The 22502-nt window shown below is 39.2% G+C and overlaps 1 protein-coding gene across 4 annotated transcripts in view; it reads right to left on the reverse strand.

Annotated features, from left to right (window-relative positions):
• GCSAML (germinal center associated signaling and motility like) overlaps positions 1 to 22502 on the reverse strand; it is a 58610-nt gene that overhangs the window by 19644 nt on the left and 16464 nt on the right. For 3 of the 4 annotated variants that reach the window (XM_057298623.2, XM_063607813.1, XM_063607796.1), the window contains one exon: positions 1526 to 1585. In XM_057298623.2, the coding sequence (XP_057154606.2) occupies positions 1526 to 1585 (60 nt within the window). Of the gene's footprint in view, positions 1 to 1525; positions 1586 to 9148; positions 10084 to 22502 lie in introns of those variants that run through there. The other variant, XM_063607842.1, reaches the window with a different exon arrangement.

Consider the following 22502-nt stretch of genomic DNA (forward strand, 5'->3'; position numbering starts at 1 on the left):
AAAAATATTAGAGAATGACATCTAGTGCAGATCTCACTTTAGACATGATGAAACAAAAGCCTAGTTTAAATGACTAGTTTATGCGTAAGTTAAATGCCTAATGTGAATGCCTAAATTAAAAGTCTAGTTTAAAAGACGCTATTCAGAACTGATTCACAGCAGCTGATAAAAGAACCTTGGTTCAATAATATCACCAAATCATTGCTATCTCCTCTCCAGCTACAAACCATAAGGGGAGTGGGGGGAGTGGGGGAAGTGTGAGAAAGGGTCACAAGATAGGCATAGCCAACTCCACTGTCCCTGAGGGCTGACTCATGAAGCCAACTCTCTCCTTTGTGCAGGAAAGTGTCGTTCAAACATTTAGGAGGGGGCTGATGCCTGCAAACATCATTTCACATCACCAACAGATACCTGGCTCATCTCCTCAATCCTCTGCCCCTTCATAGCGTGGAAGAGAAGAAGCCATCTCAGAGACAGAAACCAAGACATTGAGATGAAATGATTAAAAAAGAGCTTAGTGCAAAAATACGAAAAGCCTACAGTTAACCAACAAGGCAGGGTGCTTCTGTTCATCTAAGCTGAGGCAAGATATCAACATCTAGATATCTACCATTTTTCCACTCCATTTTTTTTCTTTTTTCCATTGAGTGTATTGCAAGGGTTGAGCAACAGATATACACTAGCAAGTGAAACAGACGTGACGTTAAAGTGCTTATGGTCTATGAAGGAAGTGGACTCTAAAGAGCTCAAACGACATATAGAGTTACAAGTTCAGATAAAGGCCACAGCAAATATAAGTAGGTTCTAGTGCCATAAAACCATGCGGTACAGAAGCAAAGTTCCTCCATAATCTTTCCGAGAAGGGCATGAGGGCCAGCATCTCCAGGAGAAGACGTTATCAATCAGTCCAAATGCAAATATGGAATTTTTTTTAATTGTGCAGTAAAAGACCAGCTTGTAGAAATGCCCTAAAGTGAGGCTGAGTTTGGTGGCTTGAAGAACATCAAATAAAAGGAGAATGCATGTAAGATAGTGAGTGAAGGTAGAGGGTGAGGAACCAGACGGGAGAGATGCAGAATCCAATCCTTATGGAATTGTAGGCCCTGGTGAAGAGTTTGCATTTTATTCTGAATGCAATGAAGAACCACTGAATGGTCTCAGGCAAGGAAAAGGCATAATGAGACATGTTTTCCAAAGATTATTCTGGCTACTTGTGAGGAAAAGGTGGGAAATATGGCCACCGCATATAACCAACCAAAACCAAACATCCTTTATTCTATCTTTATGTTTCTACACTCACATTGTATAATCAATAGAAACAAAACACATGGCTAATACCCTGTCTTTCTTATTTAGACAGAGTCAATGTCTAACCTGCTGCCAAGTCATGCAGGTAATCACCAAAGAACTCTATTATAGCGGCCCTAAGAGGTGTTAGTTCTAGTGGGGCAGAGACTCTGGAAGTAATCTCAGTGAAAAAACAAAACAAAACAAAACAAAAAACTCTGATATGCTCTGTTCTTACCGTTTTCTTTCCTCATCTGGGTTTCCTTTCTTGGGCTTCTTTTGATTCTCTCCCAGGCAACTATATGGAAACACATAAGAAAAAAGAGAGATTGTTACTGCCCTCCACATTTTTTCACCTTCTTCTCTAACTTTCTGGACCATAAAACCAAACCTGACTTTTCTTTTTGACAAACTTCCCTTTCCTTCAAAATCAGTAAGCAGTCACAGATAGAATGCATTTCAGAAATTAACCACAGAGACCAGGACTCTGATGGGACAGAATGCCCATAGTCTGACTTTTGATTCTGTCAGTCTTAGGATTTCTTGTGACCCAACATGCAAACTTCCTGAATCTCTAGAAGAGGTGAGAGCTCCCAAGAAGCTATAAAGACCTTAACAACAGGGAAGCGTCACTTTTGCAACAACCTGATGCAAGATGATCTGCTTGTACACACGTTTGTGGACTATGAGGACTGTCAGTCTTGGCCCACTGAACCAGAGCAAGCTTCTCTGGGCCCTGCTGCATGTGGGCATCCATGTGCAGATAAGACATTGGGATCTTTACATACATTCAGGAAAGCTGACTTTTTCATATTACTCTTGGTGTTTTGTCATCAATTATCATCATCTTTATGATAATCAGGCAAACACTAAATGACGAAGTTAGAGAAATCAGGTGATTTGCGTGGTTAACACAATAGTTAGCAGCTTGTGTTTGTGACTTGGTTAATCAAACTTTCTACTCCACCAGTTGTCCACACATAGCATTTCCTTGATGGTTTTCTTTTCCTCTATTGTCACTTCTGCAGCACTGGTCTATCCTTCTGCTTCTAGGTAGCTTTGCATGTAAGAGCCTCACTTCTGCTTACCAGCAGTATTCGGGGAAAGCATTTCGAACCAACGCTGAGAAAGTGCTTTCCCTGAATAGAGCTCATAGGTATATGTTCAAGAAACATTGCTAGATATCAACACACAAGGCCACTAAGCAAAGAATATATTTGTTAAATATAAAGGAATATCAATTTACAGAGGTGGGGGCTTTTTATAGAATCAGTTGCTGATGTAGAGATTTTGTATAATAGTCACGATCACAGTCAAATCTGGATGTAATGTTTATTTAATAGTGTAGATTATAAATCAGGTAAAAAGTAATTTAAGTATCTCCTTTTTTCCCCTTTTCCTGGAGTCCAGTTTTCTCATGATTCCATCTTCCTAAACTGCTCAATAAAGAAAGAATTTGGTAAAATAATTGTCCTTGGGGTTATTAGTGATTCATTGACTTACACATCTAAAGGATGTTTGTATTTTAAAGTTGAAAACAAGACAGGAAAGTATTTAACAACAGTAGGGACCTAATTGGAATTCCACATCATTGATATTACTGAACATAACTGGATACTAAATTCTACTGTGAATAAAGTAAAAAGTGTTTTTCTTAATCCAGAGGAATTCAGATAATATCAGGCCATAGGTGATGTACAAAAATTTGTTGACCAAATTAATAAATCAACTAATACTCTATTGTTTTTAAAAATAGGTATTTTATTAAGCTTTAAATGTATCTTGGCCAAAGAATTAAGATTATGAATAATTTTTTATACCTTCTGTGTTTTTTCTTCTTATTTTTAAACTTTCTAAATGTTGGATGTTGACTTATGAGTTCATAACTCTACAAAGAAAGTCTTAGTAAACATCCCCCAAAATCAACAATTTGCACATGATTTCTCCAACTATCAAGCAGTAAAATTAAAACCCAACAAGCTATAACCGAAAGTGTACCTGTCTAGGCATAAGTAATATTCTAAATAATCCTTATGTTAAAGAGGGAATCATGAAGGAACTTTCTAAAAACACAGAATAAAATAATAATGCAAGCTACACAAGATTTGAAGGATAAAGTGAAGTGTGAAGAAAATAGCTTGCTAAAATACATTCATAAGAAAACATAAATGACTAATAATGACAAAGTAAGCATTTATCTTAAGAAGTTGGGAGAAGAAAAAGGAAACATGAAAGTTGTGGGTAAAAATAAATATGATAGGGAACCAAATCTTAGAAAAGAATAATATCAGTAAGATAGCAAAAGTCTGGAAAGACCAACTAAAGAAATAAGAAATGGAGACAAAAATATAATGAAAACAGAAAGTTCAAAATAAGTATTACAGACATAAAACAGGCATGATGAAGAATTATGTATAATAAACATTATGGCTTAAAATGAATAATATCTTGGAAAAAATGAAATACAAAAACTGACGCATGAATACCATCAATAACAAAAAAATCCAGCTTACACAGCTGCGTACACAATTTACCAAACTTCAAGTGACAAATATACTCTCTCATATATAAGATGTTCCAGAAAGTAGAGAAATGTAAAATGATGCCAACCCATTTAATGAGATTGGTAAACTTTCATTTCAAATTAAATAAATCAAATTTTAAAAAATCACAGGTCCAACTCAATCATGAAAATAGATGCAATAATCCTCAATAAAATATAAGTTAACTAAATCTAAAACTGTAGTAAAATTGCACACACCACAGTCAAATGGGTTTTATCCCAGAAATTAAAAGATAGGTAATTAGCAAAAATATTTATTAACATAATTAACTACTTTAGAAGTCTAAGAGAAGAATCATGAGGTTATCTCAATAGTTTAAAACTGCATTTGATAATGTTTGGTCCTTATTAACAATAAAACCCCTCAGAAGAGCTGGGTGCAGTGGTGCATGCCTGTAATCCCAGATCCTTGGAAGGCTGAGGCAGCAAGATCACTTGAGGTCAGGAGTTCAAAGCTGTAGTGCACTCTGATTGCATCTGTGAATAGCCACTGCACTCCAGACTGGGCAACATAGTGAAATCTCATCTCTACATATTTTTTTAAAAAGTAGAATCTCCTTATTTTGATAGAGGCAATATGCCAAAAACATAAATGCCAAATATAAATGTCAAAAATTTACAGCAACCTTAATGAAAACAATTTAGAAAAAAATTATTATGATCAGTTACAAGACAATGATGCCTAAGAATTCTGACATAACTATGCTATAAAACATGATAAAGGTACCTATAAGACTAGTAAGAAACAAAAAAAGAATAGAAAAATCTTTAACTTTATAGATGATATATTAACTATGTAAACCCAGTAGGATTAAAAAACCATGAAAAAAAATGAGAAATTCAACAAGGCTAGTGGATACAAAGTCATCTTGCAAAATTCAATAGCATTCCAACAATAACAGGCTAGGAAAAAATGTCATTCATAGATTTATTACTGTTGCATATGGTATCTAGAAATCTATCTAACAAAGAATAAAATAAAAACAAAAAATTAAAGCTCTATTAGACTGCATTAAAGAAGATTTGAATAAAGGTAGTTATAAATAATTGTTTTGACTGATGTATTAATAGTATATCTGCATAGACCAGGCGCAGTGGCTCACGCCTGTAATCCCAGCACTTTGGGAGGCCGAGGCAGGTAGATCACAAGGTCAGGAGTTCAAGACCAGCCTGGCCAATATGGTGAAACCCCGTCTCCACTAAAAATACAAAACTTAGACGGGCATGATGGTGCGTGCCTGTAGTCCCAGCTACTCGGTAGGCTGAGGCAGAAGAATCGCTTGAACCCGGAAGGTGGAGGTTGCAGTGAGCTGAGATCGCGCCACTGCCCTCCAGCCTGGGTGACAGAGCAAGACTCCATCTCAAAATATATATACATATAGTACATCTGCATAAACATAGAAGAATTTGCAAATAGATCTCTATATTCACAATGTTGTCTGAATCCAAATTCAAGCTGGCACTTTTTATACAATACACAAATTCAGAATTTGTGTATAAATTTACATGGGAGGATAAAGTCTTCAAAGAACTAAATCAATTTTGAAATAAAGACTAAAGAGGGCATGTGACGGACACTGCCCATGGGCGATGTCTACATTTACTTCACTAAAGAGGGCACGTGACGGACACTGCCCATGGGCGATGTCTACATTTACTTCACTAAAGAGGGCACGTGACGGACACTGCCCATGGGCGATGTCTACATTTACTTCACTAAAGAGGGCACGTGACGGACACTGCCCATGGGCGATGTCTACATTTACTTCACTAAAGAGGGCACGTGACGGACACTGCCCATGGGCGATGTCTACATTTACTTCACTAAAGAGGGCACGTGACGGACACTGCCCATGGGCGATGTCTACATTTACTTCACTAAAGAGGGCACGTGACGGACACTGCCCATGGGCGATGTCTACATTTACTTCACTAAAGAGGGCATGTGACGGACACTGCCCATGGGCGATGTCTACATTTACTTCACCCTCTCGCTAGTCAGGGACTAGAAACAGCAGCAACCTTCCCCAGACTCATCTGCAGCCAGTTATCAGGCTGCAAATTAGGCACTGCCCAAGGTAACAGGCCTCTGGCAAGCAGGGTCAGAGCAACAGGACCCTCTCTGCATCCGTGTTCTAGAGGCCATTCTCCAGCCTTCTCTCACACCACATCTGTGATCCCAATGACTGACACACACCAAGGTGACTCCTTGGGAATGCATTTACTTTCACTGAATTTCCTCTTCATTTTGGTCGTTCCTGATGAATTTCAGCTCTTTACCATCTCTTTGTTGGGGCTCAGAAAATGATACTCCAAAATAAAAGCCTCAGAAGCAGCTGTCTTTCTCCTGCCCTCCTCTCTGTGACAACTCTTTCCTACCCAGGGCTAGCCATAGAAATTAGAATCCCTCTTCCCCAAGGTGATTGATAGAAACCAGAACCTCTTTTCCCCAAAGCCAGCCATAAAATTGGTAAGATGACTCTAACTTTCCCTCTATCTTTCTGTGTAAGAACCGGCCATAAAGACATTATCTGACCTACTTTGTCTGACTGTAGGTCATAAGCCCCCATTCCAGAGAGTGTTCTGCCCCATACTCATAAGTAAGGAATGCTGTACAGAGAGGTCGAGAAGAATCTAAACAGACAGAACAAGACTTGCTGGGATTTTCCACTCTGTCTATTAGCGTTATGTCATATCCTTTTTGTCCAGTCATATTTCTACATGGCTATCCAAAATTTGCTGAACCTAAGCGTAGAAATGGACAGTTTCCTTTGCATCTTTGGGTCTTCATTCTGAGGTTCCTGTGTCACATAAAACGATGATCAATAAATTTGCCTTTTGTCCTATTAATCTGCTTTTTCTCAGCTGATTTCAGAGAACCTTCAGGGAGCAAAGGGGAAGTTTTCCTTTTGCCCCTGCATCTTCTTTGGTATATTTTAAGAGCTTGTTGTCTATTTCTCTCTGTGTCATTCCTCCATACTCACTGAGCATAGACATTTCTTCCTAAAATACATGCCACATTGCATTTTTCTCCAGCTTATAAATGTTCACTGCTTTACCACTTTCTACGTGCCTTTGAAGGCCCTTCATTATCAGACCCCCAACTTCATTCTCAAATTCTTCTGCTACTGGAGTCATCTCTGAACAATATGCTCCAATTATTGACAGTAATACCGTACACTTGAAACTCATACATTTTCACAGGTTGTCCCTTCAGCTTGGACCGTCTTTTCCTGCTTTGTAAGTCTGCCTAACATTTACAGCACAATCCAAATGGCAATTCCTCAAGCATGTCCTTCCTTCCTGCTATCCCAAACCAGAATTCCATTCCTTCCTTCCTTTTATTTCTACAGTGCGCTGTTTGTGCTTCTACCTAGAACACATTAGCACCTGCCTTATCTTAAAAAGAAGCCATTGTGGTGTAATGGAAATGACGGATGACTTGACATCATAAATTACATGTAAGATTCATAATTTTATAGCAAAGGCAACCTTGACAAGTTTTAATTCTCTCTCAATTTTAATTATCTGAGCCACGTAATGTCTATTTTTTTAAAGCTGAGTCAGAGTGATTAAGTACGATGTTCTTTGAAGGGGCCTATCCATTTTTAAAATTTGCTTCCATATCCATTTTCCTTCCATGTTTAATTTTTTCTTGCGACCAAGATCATTGTCTTACCTAGGCTTTCCATAAATATTGCTTAACTTTAAAAGAAGGGAAACATTTTTTCTTTAGGGTAAATAATTGAATTTACCCCTCAGCACAATTGTGTCATTTGTCCTCCGTCTACTGCCCAGACTCATGCCCATCCTGAACTTTGATGGCCCTTCTCCATCCATGAACCGTTAAGCATTTTTTTTTTTTTTTTTTTTTTTTTTTTGAGACAGAGTCTTGCTCTGTCGCCCAGGCTGGAGTGCAGTGGCGCAATCTCGGCTCACTGCAAGCTCCACCTCCTGGGTTCACGCCATTCTCCTGCCCCAGCCTGCCGAGTAGCTGGGACTACAGGCGCCCGCCACCGCGCCCAGCTAATTGTTTGTATTTTTAGTAGAGACAGGGTTTCACCGTGTTAGCCAGGATGGTCTCGATCTCCTGACCTCGTGATCCACCCGCCTCGGCCTCCCGAAGTGCTGGGATTACAGACATGAGCCACTGCGCCCAGCCCCCCTTAAGCTCTTTAACAAATAGGAATTTACTGAAAGACTAAATGAAGACATCAAGGGACAGCTGAACTATTTAACCTGGTGAAAGGAGACGGCATGAACCATCAGGTGTGGGAAAGCCAATCTGCTGCCTCATAAAGACAGCTTCTCTGACCTACTTTGTTTGACTGTAGGTCATAAGCCCCCATTCCAGAGAGTCCTCTGCCCCATACCCGTAAGTAAGGAATGCTGCACAGAGAGGTCAAGAAGAATCTAAACAGACAGAACAAGACTTGCTGGGATTTTCCACTCCATCTATTAGCGTTATGTCATATCCTTTTTGTCCAGTCATATTTCTACATGGTACCCACTGGAGCACAGGAGCGATATGATGAGAGTTTTGCCTTGGGTCTATCAATGTAGTCACGTCATATGCAAGATTGTCTGGAAGGGGACTGGGAGAGCGGACAGAGTGGGATGCTGTAGAGCCCATCATTTAAGATTAAGCAAGATGTAAGAACAATAATGCCTGTTATCTGTATACATTCTACAAATTATGAAGTATTGGAAGAGTGTAAAACTAAACATTACCAAAAAAGGTGTGACTAAAGTCAAAGGCATTCAAATGCATATCCTGCATCCATAATTTGCAAGGACCTAACTGTTCATTCTCATACCAGCCCACAAAGCTGATGGATGGAAAGTTAAGCTCTACACCCACAGGAAGAAAAAGAGAAGCAGGAAAATTCAAGTGACAATTGTGTAGGGTTGCCAGATGAAATACAAGATGCACTGCTAAATTTGAATTTCAGATAAACAATGAATAACTTTTTAGTAAAGTACAACCCATGTTATAATGCCCAAAATATTATATGAGGCACATTCATACTAAAAAAAAAAAAAAATGTTTTTCTGGAATTTGAATGTGACTTAGCATCCAGTATTTTTGTTTTCTACATCTGGCAACCTATCATTGTTCCAGAGTAAGGCAAGAGAAGGAGTCAACTGGGCGTCACTGTGTGCTCCTAGAGGATGCTGTCTTCAGGCTTAACCTTCTAGAAGCACAATGTACCTCACCATTACAAATGTGTTATGTCCAGCCTCCTTATCTCCGTTCTCTTTCTCCCAAGAAAGGCGGCACCAAGAGTCAAGACTCACCTGAGTTTTCGCAGGAGATAATTTCCCATCTTTTCACAGTGACTCGGTTTCTCAGCTCCTGAGTTTCACTCCACTTGGGGAAGTTCTGACCAAAGCACCAAGAGGAAAATGCATGAGGCGGGACGTTGCATCTGACCACGGGTTCGTGCTCTTGCCAACCACGAGCTGCCAGGGGCCTGCGCATGATAGAGAAGGCAGGAAGAGCTCGAAAGGGGAGGCGGAAAGGAAAATGTGAGTGTGCGTGTGTGTGCCTGCACGCACACACACACACACTCATACACACACGCGTGGGCATACAGTGGGAAAAAATCAGGCTGAAACATGAGAGTGAATCTATCACTCCAGGTTCACTTTGCTTTCAAGGAAATTCTAGTATTGCAAGACGAAACAAGGTAAGGACTTCCCTATTCCTCCGAAGTGAGCATAATAATAAGATTACACAAGAATGGCAATAAGAGAGTTGCATTTTTGCTGGAATAAAAGTGATTAATCTGGATTCATGATTTCTTAGGCAAACTGCTCATTACAGAGATCTGAGATCTCAAGATTCCAAATATGTTGTCCTCTTCCAAACATACAAAGAGAAAGCCTCTTCTTGGGGAAAAGAAAAAAACAATGTTAGAAATAAAATTTCTCTTTGTGGCTCTAGCAACGATAATCAGATCAAATGTCAATAGCCTTTCCTCAGAGGTCTGATACTTCCAAAGACAAGATGGGAAAGAAAAAGGAAAAAAAAGGATGAGAATAGAAGGTTATCAAAATTATTTGGGGTAGGTTAAGAAGCCATTGTTCTGGTTGTCAGCTCAAAGACTAACATGACAATGGGGAAAATGCAGGGCCTGGAAGACCTGTTGCCAGCATCTGGTCCCCCACTTCCTCCCCTAGGCTGCCCACCAGAGCCACAAAGCACAAGCTGGTTCTAGTGATAATTTCGAGGCCACAATATCAGCGGCAGGAGATTAGCTAACAGCTGACTCTGAGCCGTGGCTGTCAGGAGACTGAAATCGCTTATTCATGATGTCTCCTGCCGAAGGATTTACACCACAGGTGGTTGATTTTCTTCAGCTTCCAACCAACACAAAATCTATTCGCTGAAATCAGAAACTATATGCTCACCTATTCCAACTCTTTTTTTCTCCCAATGAGGAAATCAGGACTGAGGAAGTTTAATTGACTGTTAACCAGCAGCAGAACTCAGGAGTCTGGAGTGCTTTATCATTATTTATAAGTTTTGTATTGTTTATTTATCGATTATAAATGTGAGAAAAATATATTACAAGCAGGAATGTCACACACCCCATTTCAGATTTATGATTTATCTAATTCGTATTTGACAACCTATGTACCAAAGTGCTGCTTCCCAAACTTTCTCATGTAAGCAAATCACCCGAGGATCCTGTTAAAATGCAGATTCTGACTCTTTCAAACTGGGATCAATATTTTGCCTTTCTAACAAGTTCCCAGGTGATGCCACTCCAGCCAATCCATGGAGCGGTAAAGGCACTAAGAAGCGTGTTCCGCCATTGCTGTCCTTGACCAGAAACACCGGCATCACTGAGAACTTATTAGAAATGCAAATTCTCAAGATCCACCTAAAACCTGCTGAATCAGAAACTCTCAGGGGTGGATTCCTCCTGTTCCCTACTAAAATTTGAGAGCTACTGAAATAAATCTTTGTTTCTCTTATCTGATTACTCACAAATAAGCTCATTAATCCTCAAATGCTCAAGCAATAGGTCCATGTTAGTTTTTAGTCACCGAATGACAGAAATGTGGTAACACGAAAGGTTTCCATTTTTTCAGCACCTCTAACTCCCATTGTGTCCCATCCTAGCATAAATTGGTCTGGTAAACAAATCTCCTGGAACTCACATTCTCCATCTGCAGAATGGATAGGAGCTACGTGAAAGGGAGTCTCAGTAAACCGAAGGTATCCTGCCATTATTATGGCCATGGCTGCTGTTTGAGAACAAAGACATGCACAATATTCAACTTGATTTAAGTTCTCAATGCCATGTAGAAAATTAAGTACAAATAAGAAAAAATAAAATATTTAAATAACCCAGAATCCTACTACCCCCAACTACCTTCTTGTGCTTTTTTGTTTGTTTTTGTCTTTGAGACAGGGTCTTGTTCTGTTGCCCAGGCTGGAGTACAATGGCATGATCAGGGCTCAGCTGCAGCCTGTACCTCCCAGACTCAAGCGATCCTCCCTCCTCATCCCCCAAGTAGCTGGGACCACAGGTGTGTGCCATCACCCTAGGCTAATCTTTTTTTTTTTTTTTTTTTTAATTTTAGTAGAGACAAGGTCTTGTTACGTTGCCCAGGCTGGTCTCAAACTCCTGAGTTGAAGCGATCCTCCTGCCTTGGCCTCCCAAAGTGCTGGGATTGCAGGCTTGAGCCACCACATCCAGCCCCCTTGTGAATTCTGGTGCACACATTTATCATCCTTGCTTTGTGAAAACAAACATGCACCCACTGATTTAAAAGTTTCCAAAAATAGGATCATCCTTTGCACATAAGTGTTGTCATGCCATTAAATACAGTTTTAAAGACCATTTTCAGCCGGGCGCAGTGGCTCACGCCTGTCATCCCAGCACTTCGGGAGGCCGAGGCGGGCGGATCATGAGGTCAGGAAATTGAGACCATCCTGGCTAACACCGTGAAACCCAGTCTCCACTAAAAAAATACAAAAAATTAGCTGGGTGTGGTGGCGGGCGCCTGTAGTCCCAGCTACTCGGGAGGCTGAGGCAGGAGAATGGCATGAACCCGGGAGGCGGAGTTTGCAGTGAGCCGAGATCGCGCCACTGCACTCGAGCCTGGGTGACAGAGCGAGACTCGTCTCAAAATAAATAAATAAATAAAAAATAAAGACCATTTTCTCAGCCAGGTGTGGTAGCATGTGCCTGTAGTCCCATCCACTTGGGAGGCTGAAGCAGGAGGATTGCTTGAGCCCAGGAGTTCGAAGCTGTAGTGTGCAATGATCATGCCCGTGAATAGCTACTGCACATCAGCCTGAGCAACAGAGCGAAACCGTCCCATCATTAGACAAAACAAAACAAAATGAACAAACAAAAATTTATTTTCTTTCTTTCCTAGCTTTGTTGATATATTGATATAAAAGAACGTGAATATAATTAATGTACATAATTTGATGAGTTGGGACATATGCGTACATTTATGCTACCATCACCACAGTCAAGGTAATAAAGATATCTATCATCTCCAACAGTTCCCTTGTATCTCTTCGTGATTTTTTCTTTTTTCTTTTTGTAGTAAGAACAATTAACATGAGATCTACACTCTTAACGAATTGTTAAGTACACAATACCTTGTGTTTAACTGGAGATACTATGCTGTAACAATGAGAGTGAAAAGGCAACCTATGGAGTGGGAGAAAATATTTGCAAACTGTATATTTAATAAGGGGTTAATTACCAAAAAATTTAAGGAACTCACACAACTCAATAGCAAAAATAACTAAATAAATAAACATAACTCAATTTTGAAAATGGGCGAAGGTACTGAATAGACACCTCTCCAAAGAAGACATACAAATGGCCAAGAGGTCTTTGAAAAGATATTCAACATCACTAATTATTAGGGAAATACAAATCCAAACCATGATGAGAGCTCTCATACCTGTTAGGATGACTATGATTAAATATATTTTCTTAACATCATTACTAATGGGTGCAAAGTACCCCTCTGCATAATCGTCATAATGATAGTTTTCAACCAGTTCTTTTTTTGTTGTTATGTCCAGTTTTTCTGTTGCAATAATGCTACAGTTAATATTCTTACAAATAAATCCTGACAGTATTATTGACAGTGCTTATAATTGTTAATACTAGCTGGCAAATTTGTCTATATAAAAAATTGTACATATTTGTAATATTAAATCTACAACAGGAGTTGCCCACCAGAGGAATAGGAGATCTTGTGTCAGTCAGTCCTGCAAGGCATGGGGCCAGACCAAGCATGTGCACTGAAACAGGGCATACCTGTTGACAGCGAGTCCCTGCTCATTTGCAGATAATGTTGGAACCAAAGCCAATTCCTTACCTAAGTACAGGGTAGAGAAACAAACTCTCAAATCTGACTCAATTATTTCATTTTTAAGGAATGACCAATAAGATGAGAATTACCCAATGAAAAAGCTAGCATTTCACCAAATGGGATATTTGGCTTCAAGTGTTTTCAATGTCATTGCTTGACTACATTTAAATCTTGTTATATTTGTTGTATGATACAAAAAAATTACCTCAAATTTGGTAAAAGGGAAAATGAAGATTGCTTGGTTATTTATTATTTCATACTAAAAAAAGTTCTTTTTTGTTTTTGTTTTGTTTTGCTTTTTGTTTTAAGACAGGTCCTGCTCTGTTGCCCAGGCTGGAATGCAGCGTGTGATCTTTGCTCTCTGCAGCTTCAACCTCCCAGGCTCAAGTGATTCTCCTGCCTTGGGCTCCCGAGTAGCTGGGACTACAGGGCATGCCACCATGCCCAGATAATTATTGTTTTTGTTTTTTTGGTAGAGACAGCGTTTTGCCCTGTTGTCCATGTTTCCATGTTTGCCATGTTGTCTTGAACTCCTGGGCTCAAGCGATCCACCCACCTCTCAAAGTGCTGGGATTATACGTGTGAGCCACCCTGCCCAGACAAGAATTTTCTTATTAGCCTAATTGATCCTCATGTGGAACTTGTGGGGAATGTACCTTTGTGGTCACGATATATTTGCAAATGTAAATGGAAGGTTTCTCTTTATGACACCACTTGCCTGAATATATCACAGCTGAGAGTTGTGTTTCCCTACGTGCAGCTGCCGGGCAGAAGCTGTTATATGAACAGAAACTTCGAAGGATATAAAACCCAAAGCTAATAGTGTTGAAAAACTTGGAGAGGTCTTATTTACCAACTCTTTTAGAATCAGGACCTAACTAAAAATGTTTTCCTGACTGATGAATGATACAATTCAGTTTAACAAACTGTCTACAGATCTGTGGCCTAATTCTGTCCTTCCAAGTATGCAAAATGTCGACCTTTCATCAGCACAGCCATCATGAGCTCTCTCTCTACAACCTCACATGAAGTTTTCATTCAGCAGCCTGCTTGGTGTGTTTCTTTTAGTGACATGTGGTCCTATCCTTTATCAGTGATCAACTCAGCTTGTTTTTCATTGCTCTGGTGCCCATTGTTTTAATTGTTTGACATAAGAATTAGCAACTTATAAAGGTTCTCTTGTTCACATAAAATTAGAAGTTAAACCAGGGTGACGCACACTTGTAGTCAGTCCCAGCTACTCCAGAGACTGATATTAGAGGATCCCTTGAGCCCAGGAGTTTGAAGCTGCAGTGAGCTATGATCATGCCACTGCACTCCAGCCTGGGTGACAGAGTGAGACCCTGTCTCTAAAAAAATTTTTTAAATAAGATTAGAGGTTAACCTGCAGAAATTGGTAAGTTACTACCAATAACTTATGGCTGGTAGAGAAGTAAGTAGTTTTGATTTATTTTAAGTAGAAAGTTAAATAAATTCATATATAGTTTAGTAATCTTAGTTTGGGTATTTGTTTCTGGAGTAACTCTATATAAGTCCCTTTTATTCAAATGCTTTTAGAACCAGCTCTTTTGTCTTTCTGCTTTGTCCATGATAATTACTATAATACAGTGTTCCGCCTTATCCATGGGGGATAATTTCCAAGACCCTCCCAGTTCAGTGGATGCCTGAAACCGTGGATACTACGGAACCCTGTATATACGATGTTTTTCCTATAAATACTTATGATAAAGTTTAATTCATAAATTAGGCACAGCAAGAAATTAATAATAAAAAATAGAACAATTATAACAATATACTGTAATAAAAGCTATGTGAATGTGTGTTCTGTCTCTCTCAAAATACCTTATTGTAGTACACCGTGGGTAACTGATAAGGGGGGCTACCGTAACAATAAATACTAATATATCAATAACTAATGCTTTGACACATGCTTAATAACAACTTTGAACATCTTGTTCTTATGCTTCCAATTGAAAGACATACTGTACTAGAGACAATTATATTACATCCAAACGATGGGCATTTCTTTCGCCTTGTTTTCAAGGGCACTGATTCTAGCCCTGAGACTGAGTAAGGCCAGCTTGGTGCTCCCTGCTGGCCCCGCTGTTGATTAGATCCTGCAGTTAGGGAAGCTAAGGACAGATATTTGGTTGCAGAATATGTGCTTCCTCATATTATTCTGCACAGATCCTCTGTCTTCTACCAGGTCTCATGCAGCTTGCTGCCAACTAATTGTAGACAATTACTCCTCCACTGATTATTTGGGGCAAATTCTATTTTTAATTTCCTATGTATTTTACATATTCTTCTTGGTAATTTTATTTTGGACTAAGTAGAATTTTAATAATTCTAGTCAAATAGTCATTAAATTAGAAGCCCTTGTTTGCTAAATTCATGACATTCTTTGTAGAAGAGGAGCTTTCACATCACAGGGGTGACTAGATACTGTAGTTTAAAAAATAACCTGTTTCAGGCTTAGTTTAGGTAAAATTAAAATGTCAAGCAACATCTCCCTTCATGAAGTATGTAGCAAGTAAAATTTAAAGATTTTATTGATACTGAAAATTTCAGGTTTGCATAAACCCAAAATCTAGAGAGCAATTCGCTCTTCTATTTGAGGTATTTGGACACTCAAAGTACATTTAAAAATGCAAAGTCTAGAACAAAATATACCTACAAGAACTGAATGATCCACTTTGGGATTTTCTGTGCAATTATTTCCTTCCACCTTTTCCATATGCTGCTCCTTGGACCATCAGTATTCTACAAGGAGTTACTTTGCATTGAAAATATCATACTGGCATACATTTTCTTTCATTTTCTTTGCTTTTTACTTCTTTCTTCCTTTTTTTAAAAGACAAGGTCTCACTGTGTAGCCCTGGCTGAGATGAACTGGCTATTCCCAGGCATGATCAGAGCATGCTAAAGCTTAGAACTCCTGGGCTCAAATGATCCTCCTGCCTCAGCCTCCCCAGTAGCTGGGACTACAGGTATGCACCACTATGCCCAGCTTGGCATGCATTTTTTCTAAAATAAATTAGTTGCGGTATGAAAACACAAAAAGCATATTTATTAGTTATTAGTTTGTCTATTCACCTTTTCTTTTTCCTTTTTTTTTTTTCTTTTTTTTTTTTTTTTTTTTGAGACAGAGTCTCACTCTGTTGCCCAGGCTGGACTGCAGTGGAACAATCTCGGCTCACTGCAACCTCTGCCTCCTGGGTTCAAGCGATTCTCCCTCCTCAGCCTCCTGAGTAGCTGGGACTACAGGCACACACCACCATGCCTGGCTAATTTTTGTGTTTTTTTGTAGAGACAGGTTTTCACCATGTTGGGCAGGCTAGTCTCAAACTCCTGACCTCAAGTGATCCACCCACCTCAGCCTCCCAAAGTGCTGGGATTACAGATGTGAACCACTGTGCTCAGCCAGGTTTTTCTATCCATCTTTTCTAGGAGTCCTCTGCCATTCTTAAAAATAGAAATCCCTATTACTACTCACCTAAGGTTTTCTATTTCAAGAAGCAGCCGGGTTTCAGGCCAACATCTCAAATTTGGAGTGTCTGTCTATGTGTTTTTTGACTTGTAGTTTGATTTGAAAACACCATTCATTTTCTGTGTGCAGGAGACCTGATTTTTTATTTGGGTTCCACCTTGGTTCCATCTGCACCCCAGTTTCAGCCATTTTGGGATGAGACTGAGTACTCCATATAGGCCATGATGAGACCATGCGGAAAATACCGACATATAATGAATAGCTGAATTAGTCCTCAATATTCTACCCCACCAACTGTGATCCATATGACATGGGAGGCCAAACCTACTGCTTTGCTCAAGGATATACCATGGAAACTTGAGTTCTGAGAAGCTCAATTGCTGGGAAATTGCCAAAAGACATTAATTATAAGCAATGCATTGCTCTAACTAGCAAGAGGCATTTCCTTGTTGTTTTAATAGCTTCAATAGGAAAAAAAAATTGAAAAACCTTTTGCAAGAAAATAGTCACAGGATTTTAATTTAAACCAGCATATGTTTAGACAAAACTATGACCAAATAGGTAAAGAAATGTCTGAGTGAAAAAATAAAAGGCTTGAGTAGTGTAATTGTCATTTAAAAGAATATTTGTGTCATTTTTGAAAAAAATCCTTTTCAGCAGTTTCTTTTATTTTTAATCCTCAGTAACTCAACGCCTTCTAAACAGAAATAGAGAACATATAAAAATGAGGATATGCAAGACATTACAACTTTCTCAAAGGCTCTTGAGTTTTTTTCCTTGCAGGTGGTTACAGTTTAGGAAATGCATGAATGACAAATATTTGGTAGTGGAGTGAGTGTATTCTACGTGAATTGAAAAGAAAAGAGAAACTGCAAAACCCAGAGCGCAGTCTTATCCTTTCTAATCCTCCTGACGCGTTGCAGAAAGCTTGCTCGTTTGCAATAAAGTGAGGCCTCCCTCCTCCACTTGCTCTTGCATCCCCACAGTGGTCACTGCCCCCACCTTCAGTTCACACATCTGCTCACTCATCAGCACTCCTTTATTAAGCTGCATCTTCGTGCCCATGCTCGGAAACTGGGGATGCAGAAGAAACAAGGTAGACACCACTGCCTTCATGAGCCTCTATTCTGACAGAACAAGACACATAAGTAAAAATAAGCGTGTAGAATGCTTCAATACGTGCTGAACAGTGCTCCGGAGAGAAATAGAGCAGAAGTGGGAAAAGGATAAGTTTGACAATTCGAAGTAACACCATCAGGGAAGATGCCTCTGAGGTGAAGGTTAAGGACAGATGTGAGGCCTCAGCCAAGCACTTGTTAAGAGATGGAAACTGGCTGGGCATGGTGGCTCGAGCCTGTAATCCCAGCACTTTGGGAGGCTGAGGCAGGTGGATGATGAAGTCAGGAGTTCGAGACCAGCCTGGCCAACATGGTGAAACCCCATCTCTACTAAAAATACAAAAAATTACCCAGGCATGGTAGCACATGCCTGTAATCCCGGGAGGCAGAGGTTGCAGTAAGCTGAGATCGGGCCACTGCACTTCAGCCCAGGCAACAGTGCGAGACTCTGTATCAAAAAGAGAGAGAGAGAGAGAGACTATTCTAGGCAGAGGAACCAGCAGAGCTAAAAGCAGCATGGCAAGTGAGAGCCTGGTGTTTTTGAGGAGCAAGGAAGCCCGTGAGGCTGCAGTCGAGGGAGGAATGGGAGAAGTGGTGGGAAATGGGATCAGAGAGGTAATGTGTGTGGAGGGGGAAGGCGCAGACGGTAGATACTCATGGATTATGAAACAACATGGGGTATTTACAGAGTCAGGTAGGAAGTCAGTGAAGCGTTTTCAAGTAAAATCATTGTGATTTTAATACAAGTAATCTAGCTGAGACAGGGTGATTCATTGTAAAAATGATTGTAATCTGGATATCTTTAAAAGTAGAGTCAAAAGGATTTGCTGACAGATTATATGTGAGGAACAGAGGTCGTGGAAATGAGAGGGGTCAATGTTTGAGGCCGAGGGCTCCCCTGATTAGGCCCAGACTTAACTTGCCTCACTGGTTTTAGTCGCTTGCTTTTAGTCAGTCACTTGCTTCTAGTTTATTTTAAGATTTTCATAGCTAAAGGTCACATAGCTAAGCAATATATAATAAAAAAAATATAATAAAACTGCCACCAGTTTCCTTAGAGATAACATCTCTCACGTATAGATCACTGTGGTAACGATTGCTTAAGTTCTTTTCAGGAACGAGGGTCAACTCTTGTCCAGTTCAAGCTAGCTGAAACCACTGGCCCCCAACTGGACCTGCGTGAATATCCAATGGGTGACCTTTGGATGTCACAGTGCCCAAAACTCCACCCTCAGATCATGTTAACAACACCATTTTGTGAACATGTGTGCTATGAAGAGCCATGAAGTTTGACTGTATTTGAGCAGATTACTGATTACCTCATTTTTTCCTACCCCAATCACATTTTCCTACACCTTGGACCACCTCACTCCTCTATCCCATAAATATCCCTAAAATCCCATTTTCAGGGAGACTGATTTGAGACCTGTTCTCCTGCTTTCTCACTTGACTCCCTCATAAATAAACTCATTCTCTGCCACAAAACTCATCATTTCAGTGATTGGCATACTGTGCCATGGGTTTGGAACCACATGGACTCCAAGCTTCTGGACTAAGCAAATGGAAGAATAGAGTTCTCAGTTGTCATCAACTGAGAAGAGGAGACTGCAGCTGGAGGAGGTCAGGTGTACAACAGGGTTCGTTTTCTAAAGTGTTGCACTGGAGCTTTGCATTAGCCATCTGTATTAGGCAGGTCGGGATATCATAACAAAACACCACAAACTGGGTGGTGGCAGGCAACAGAAATGTATTTTCTCACAGTTCTGGAGACTGGAAGTCCAAGATCAAGATACCCTCAGGGTTGGTTTCTGATGACGCTTCCCTTCCAGCTCGCAGCCATCTGCCTGCTTGCTGTATCCTCATCTGGCCTTTCCTCTGTGCATGTGTGGAAAGAAAGAGACTGGAGTAGGGAGGGAGGGAAGATAGCTAGTATTTCTTACTCTTTTTATAAGTATTCCAATCTTATGACATTAGGCTGCCACTCTTATAAACTCATTTACTCATAATTATCCCCTTAAGGGCCCTATCTCCAAATATAGTCACATTGTGGGTTATGGTTTCAACATATGAATGGGTGTAGGGCACAATTCAGTTCACAACACCATCCAAATGAAGCTGTAGTATAGGCAGTTAGATATGTGAATCTGAAGTTTGGCATAGAGGTGCTGGCCAGGAATATAATTCAGAGAGTCTTCAGAATACGGTTCATATTTGGACCCATTAGACTAGATACTAGCTAACATACATCTATGGGTTTATGTCACTTGATTTTTGACAAGGGTGTCAATAGAGAAAGTGTAATCCTTTCAACACATATATCCGGTTCAACATAACTGGATAGACACCTGCTAAAGAATGAAGTTGGACCCTACCTTACAGCGTATACAAAAAGTAACTCAAAATACATCAAAAGCCTAAATGAAAGAGCAAAAAATTATAAAACTCTTAGAAGTAATCATAGAAGTACATTTTCATGACCTTAGAAGTCTCACTGTTTTGTTAAATATGACATGAAAACCAAAAACAACAACAAAAAAAAATAGATAAATTAGTCATCAACATTAGAAACTTTTGTTCATCAAAAAGACATTGTCAAAAGAGTTAAAAGACAATATACAGAATGAGAGAAAATATTTGCAAATCATGTATTTCATAAGGGTATAATATTCAGAGTATATAAGGAACACTTACAAAAAGACAAACAACCCAATCAAAAAATAGGCAAAAGACTTGAATAGACATTTTTCCAAAGAAGACAAGTAAGTGGCCAACAAGCACATTAAAAAATGCACAATATTATTAGCTGCTGGGAAACACAAATCAAAATCACAATGAGATGCCACTTTGTATCCACTATGATGGCCATAAAGGAAAAAAAAAGATTGTAAAAAGTGGAAAATAACAAGTGCTGGTGATTATGTGGAGAAACTGAAACACAAATTGCTTGTAGAAATGTAAAGACGGTTTAGCTGCAGCAGAAAAGTTTGCTGGTTCAATAGTAAGTTGTTCATAGAATTTCCATAAGACCTAGCAATTCGACTCCCAGGTATACCCAATAGAATCAGAAACAGAGTTCAAACAAAAACTTGTATGTGAATGTTCACAGCAGCTCTATTCACAATAGCCAAAAGGTAGAAACAACTCAAATGTTCATCAACAAACAAACCCAAATGTCTGTCAACAAATGAATAAACAAAAGGTGGTAGAGTCATAGAATGGAATATTATTCCTCTTTAAAAGAGAATGAAGTACTGATACACGCTACAACATAGATGAACCTTGAAAATATCATGTTAAATGAAAGAAACCAGACACAATAACATGTACGATATAAGTCCATTTATATGTAATATCCAAAATAGGCAAATCCATACATAGAGAAAGCAGATTAGTGGCTGGCAGGGCTAGGGAGAGCTGGCAAATGAAGACTGACTGCTCGATGGCTACAGGTTTTCCATTTGAGGTGATGAAAAAGTTCTGACGCTTGATAGAGGTGATGGTACAGTCTTGTGAAAGAACTTAATTCCACTGACTTGCACACTTAAAATAGTTACAATGATAAATTTATATGCTATCTGTATTTTACCAAAATAAAAATAAATTGATAAATTTAACTTATTAAGAAAAACATTATCTCATCACTGATGTATACACCAATAATAAAATCAATGGTTTTTTTTTTAAAAAAGAGTCTATAGCAGCATGTATCAAAATTAACAGAATGAGCAAATGTCTCAGACTATCTCCCTCACTACATGATAGAGAGACTTGATTCTTACGCTCCATAAGCAGTTTGGCAGTATAAAAACTAAAATAATATTCCAGTCATAAAAAAGAAACAATTCTGTGTGTGTAATACAATGAAGTTATAATTATCCAATAGGGAAAGAAATCCCAAAAGCTTTTTTCCCTCCACTTTTACTCCCCTGATATATGCCATCACCCTCAGGCTCCCTCCTGAAGGCTCCAGGGGTTACAATCAATGTCTTGGAATTATAAGGACTTTATGTCACACTTCGCCCTTTAGGGTCTGCATATAATTTCTCATTCTGGAAACACCATGAGCCATTCTCACTCCTTTGATTATCAATTTTCTTACAAAGTATTTTAAGTGCTTTCTGCTAGTTCAATCCCATTGTGATTTAAATACTTAATAATGTGTCCTTTAGACATGAATTTGAACAGAATCTAACACGTCTGCTACCACCGACTTAGAGATTTCCACTATTTGCAGGGCTTTAAAATCCCCTGGCTAAACTCCTATTTTTTTAATGCCACACGCATTGAATTCATGAATGTTATCAGTCTTTTTAATAAAATATTGCCCATTTTACAACATTTCCACCCTGCATAAATAGAGATGATGCTGCTAGCTCACCATTAGTAAGTGACATTTTGAATTTTGTCGTTTGTTTGTTGTTGTTGTTGTTGTTTATGGTATTTAAGATAAACTGGGATCTCAGACTTTCTGGTAATTCCAATTAAAATTGATGAGCACTGATCCATTTAAATGATCTGATTTTGTCATGTGGCCTTTGATATTCTAGCAGGTTGCCTATGTTCTGCGATACAGTTTGTGACTGCCTAGTTAACTCAGACAAAATTTGAACTCAAGACGTTTCCTTAACTTTCAGTATGCTATCTTTGTCTTAATGGCACAGTGTTTGGGATAGGGTTGCATTTTGAA

Source organism: Pan paniscus, chromosome 1 (assembly GCF_029289425.2).
Source record: "Pan paniscus chromosome 1, NHGRI_mPanPan1-v2.0_pri, whole genome shotgun sequence".
Classification (NCBI taxonomy): Eukaryota; Metazoa; Chordata; class Mammalia; order Primates; family Hominidae; genus Pan; species Pan paniscus.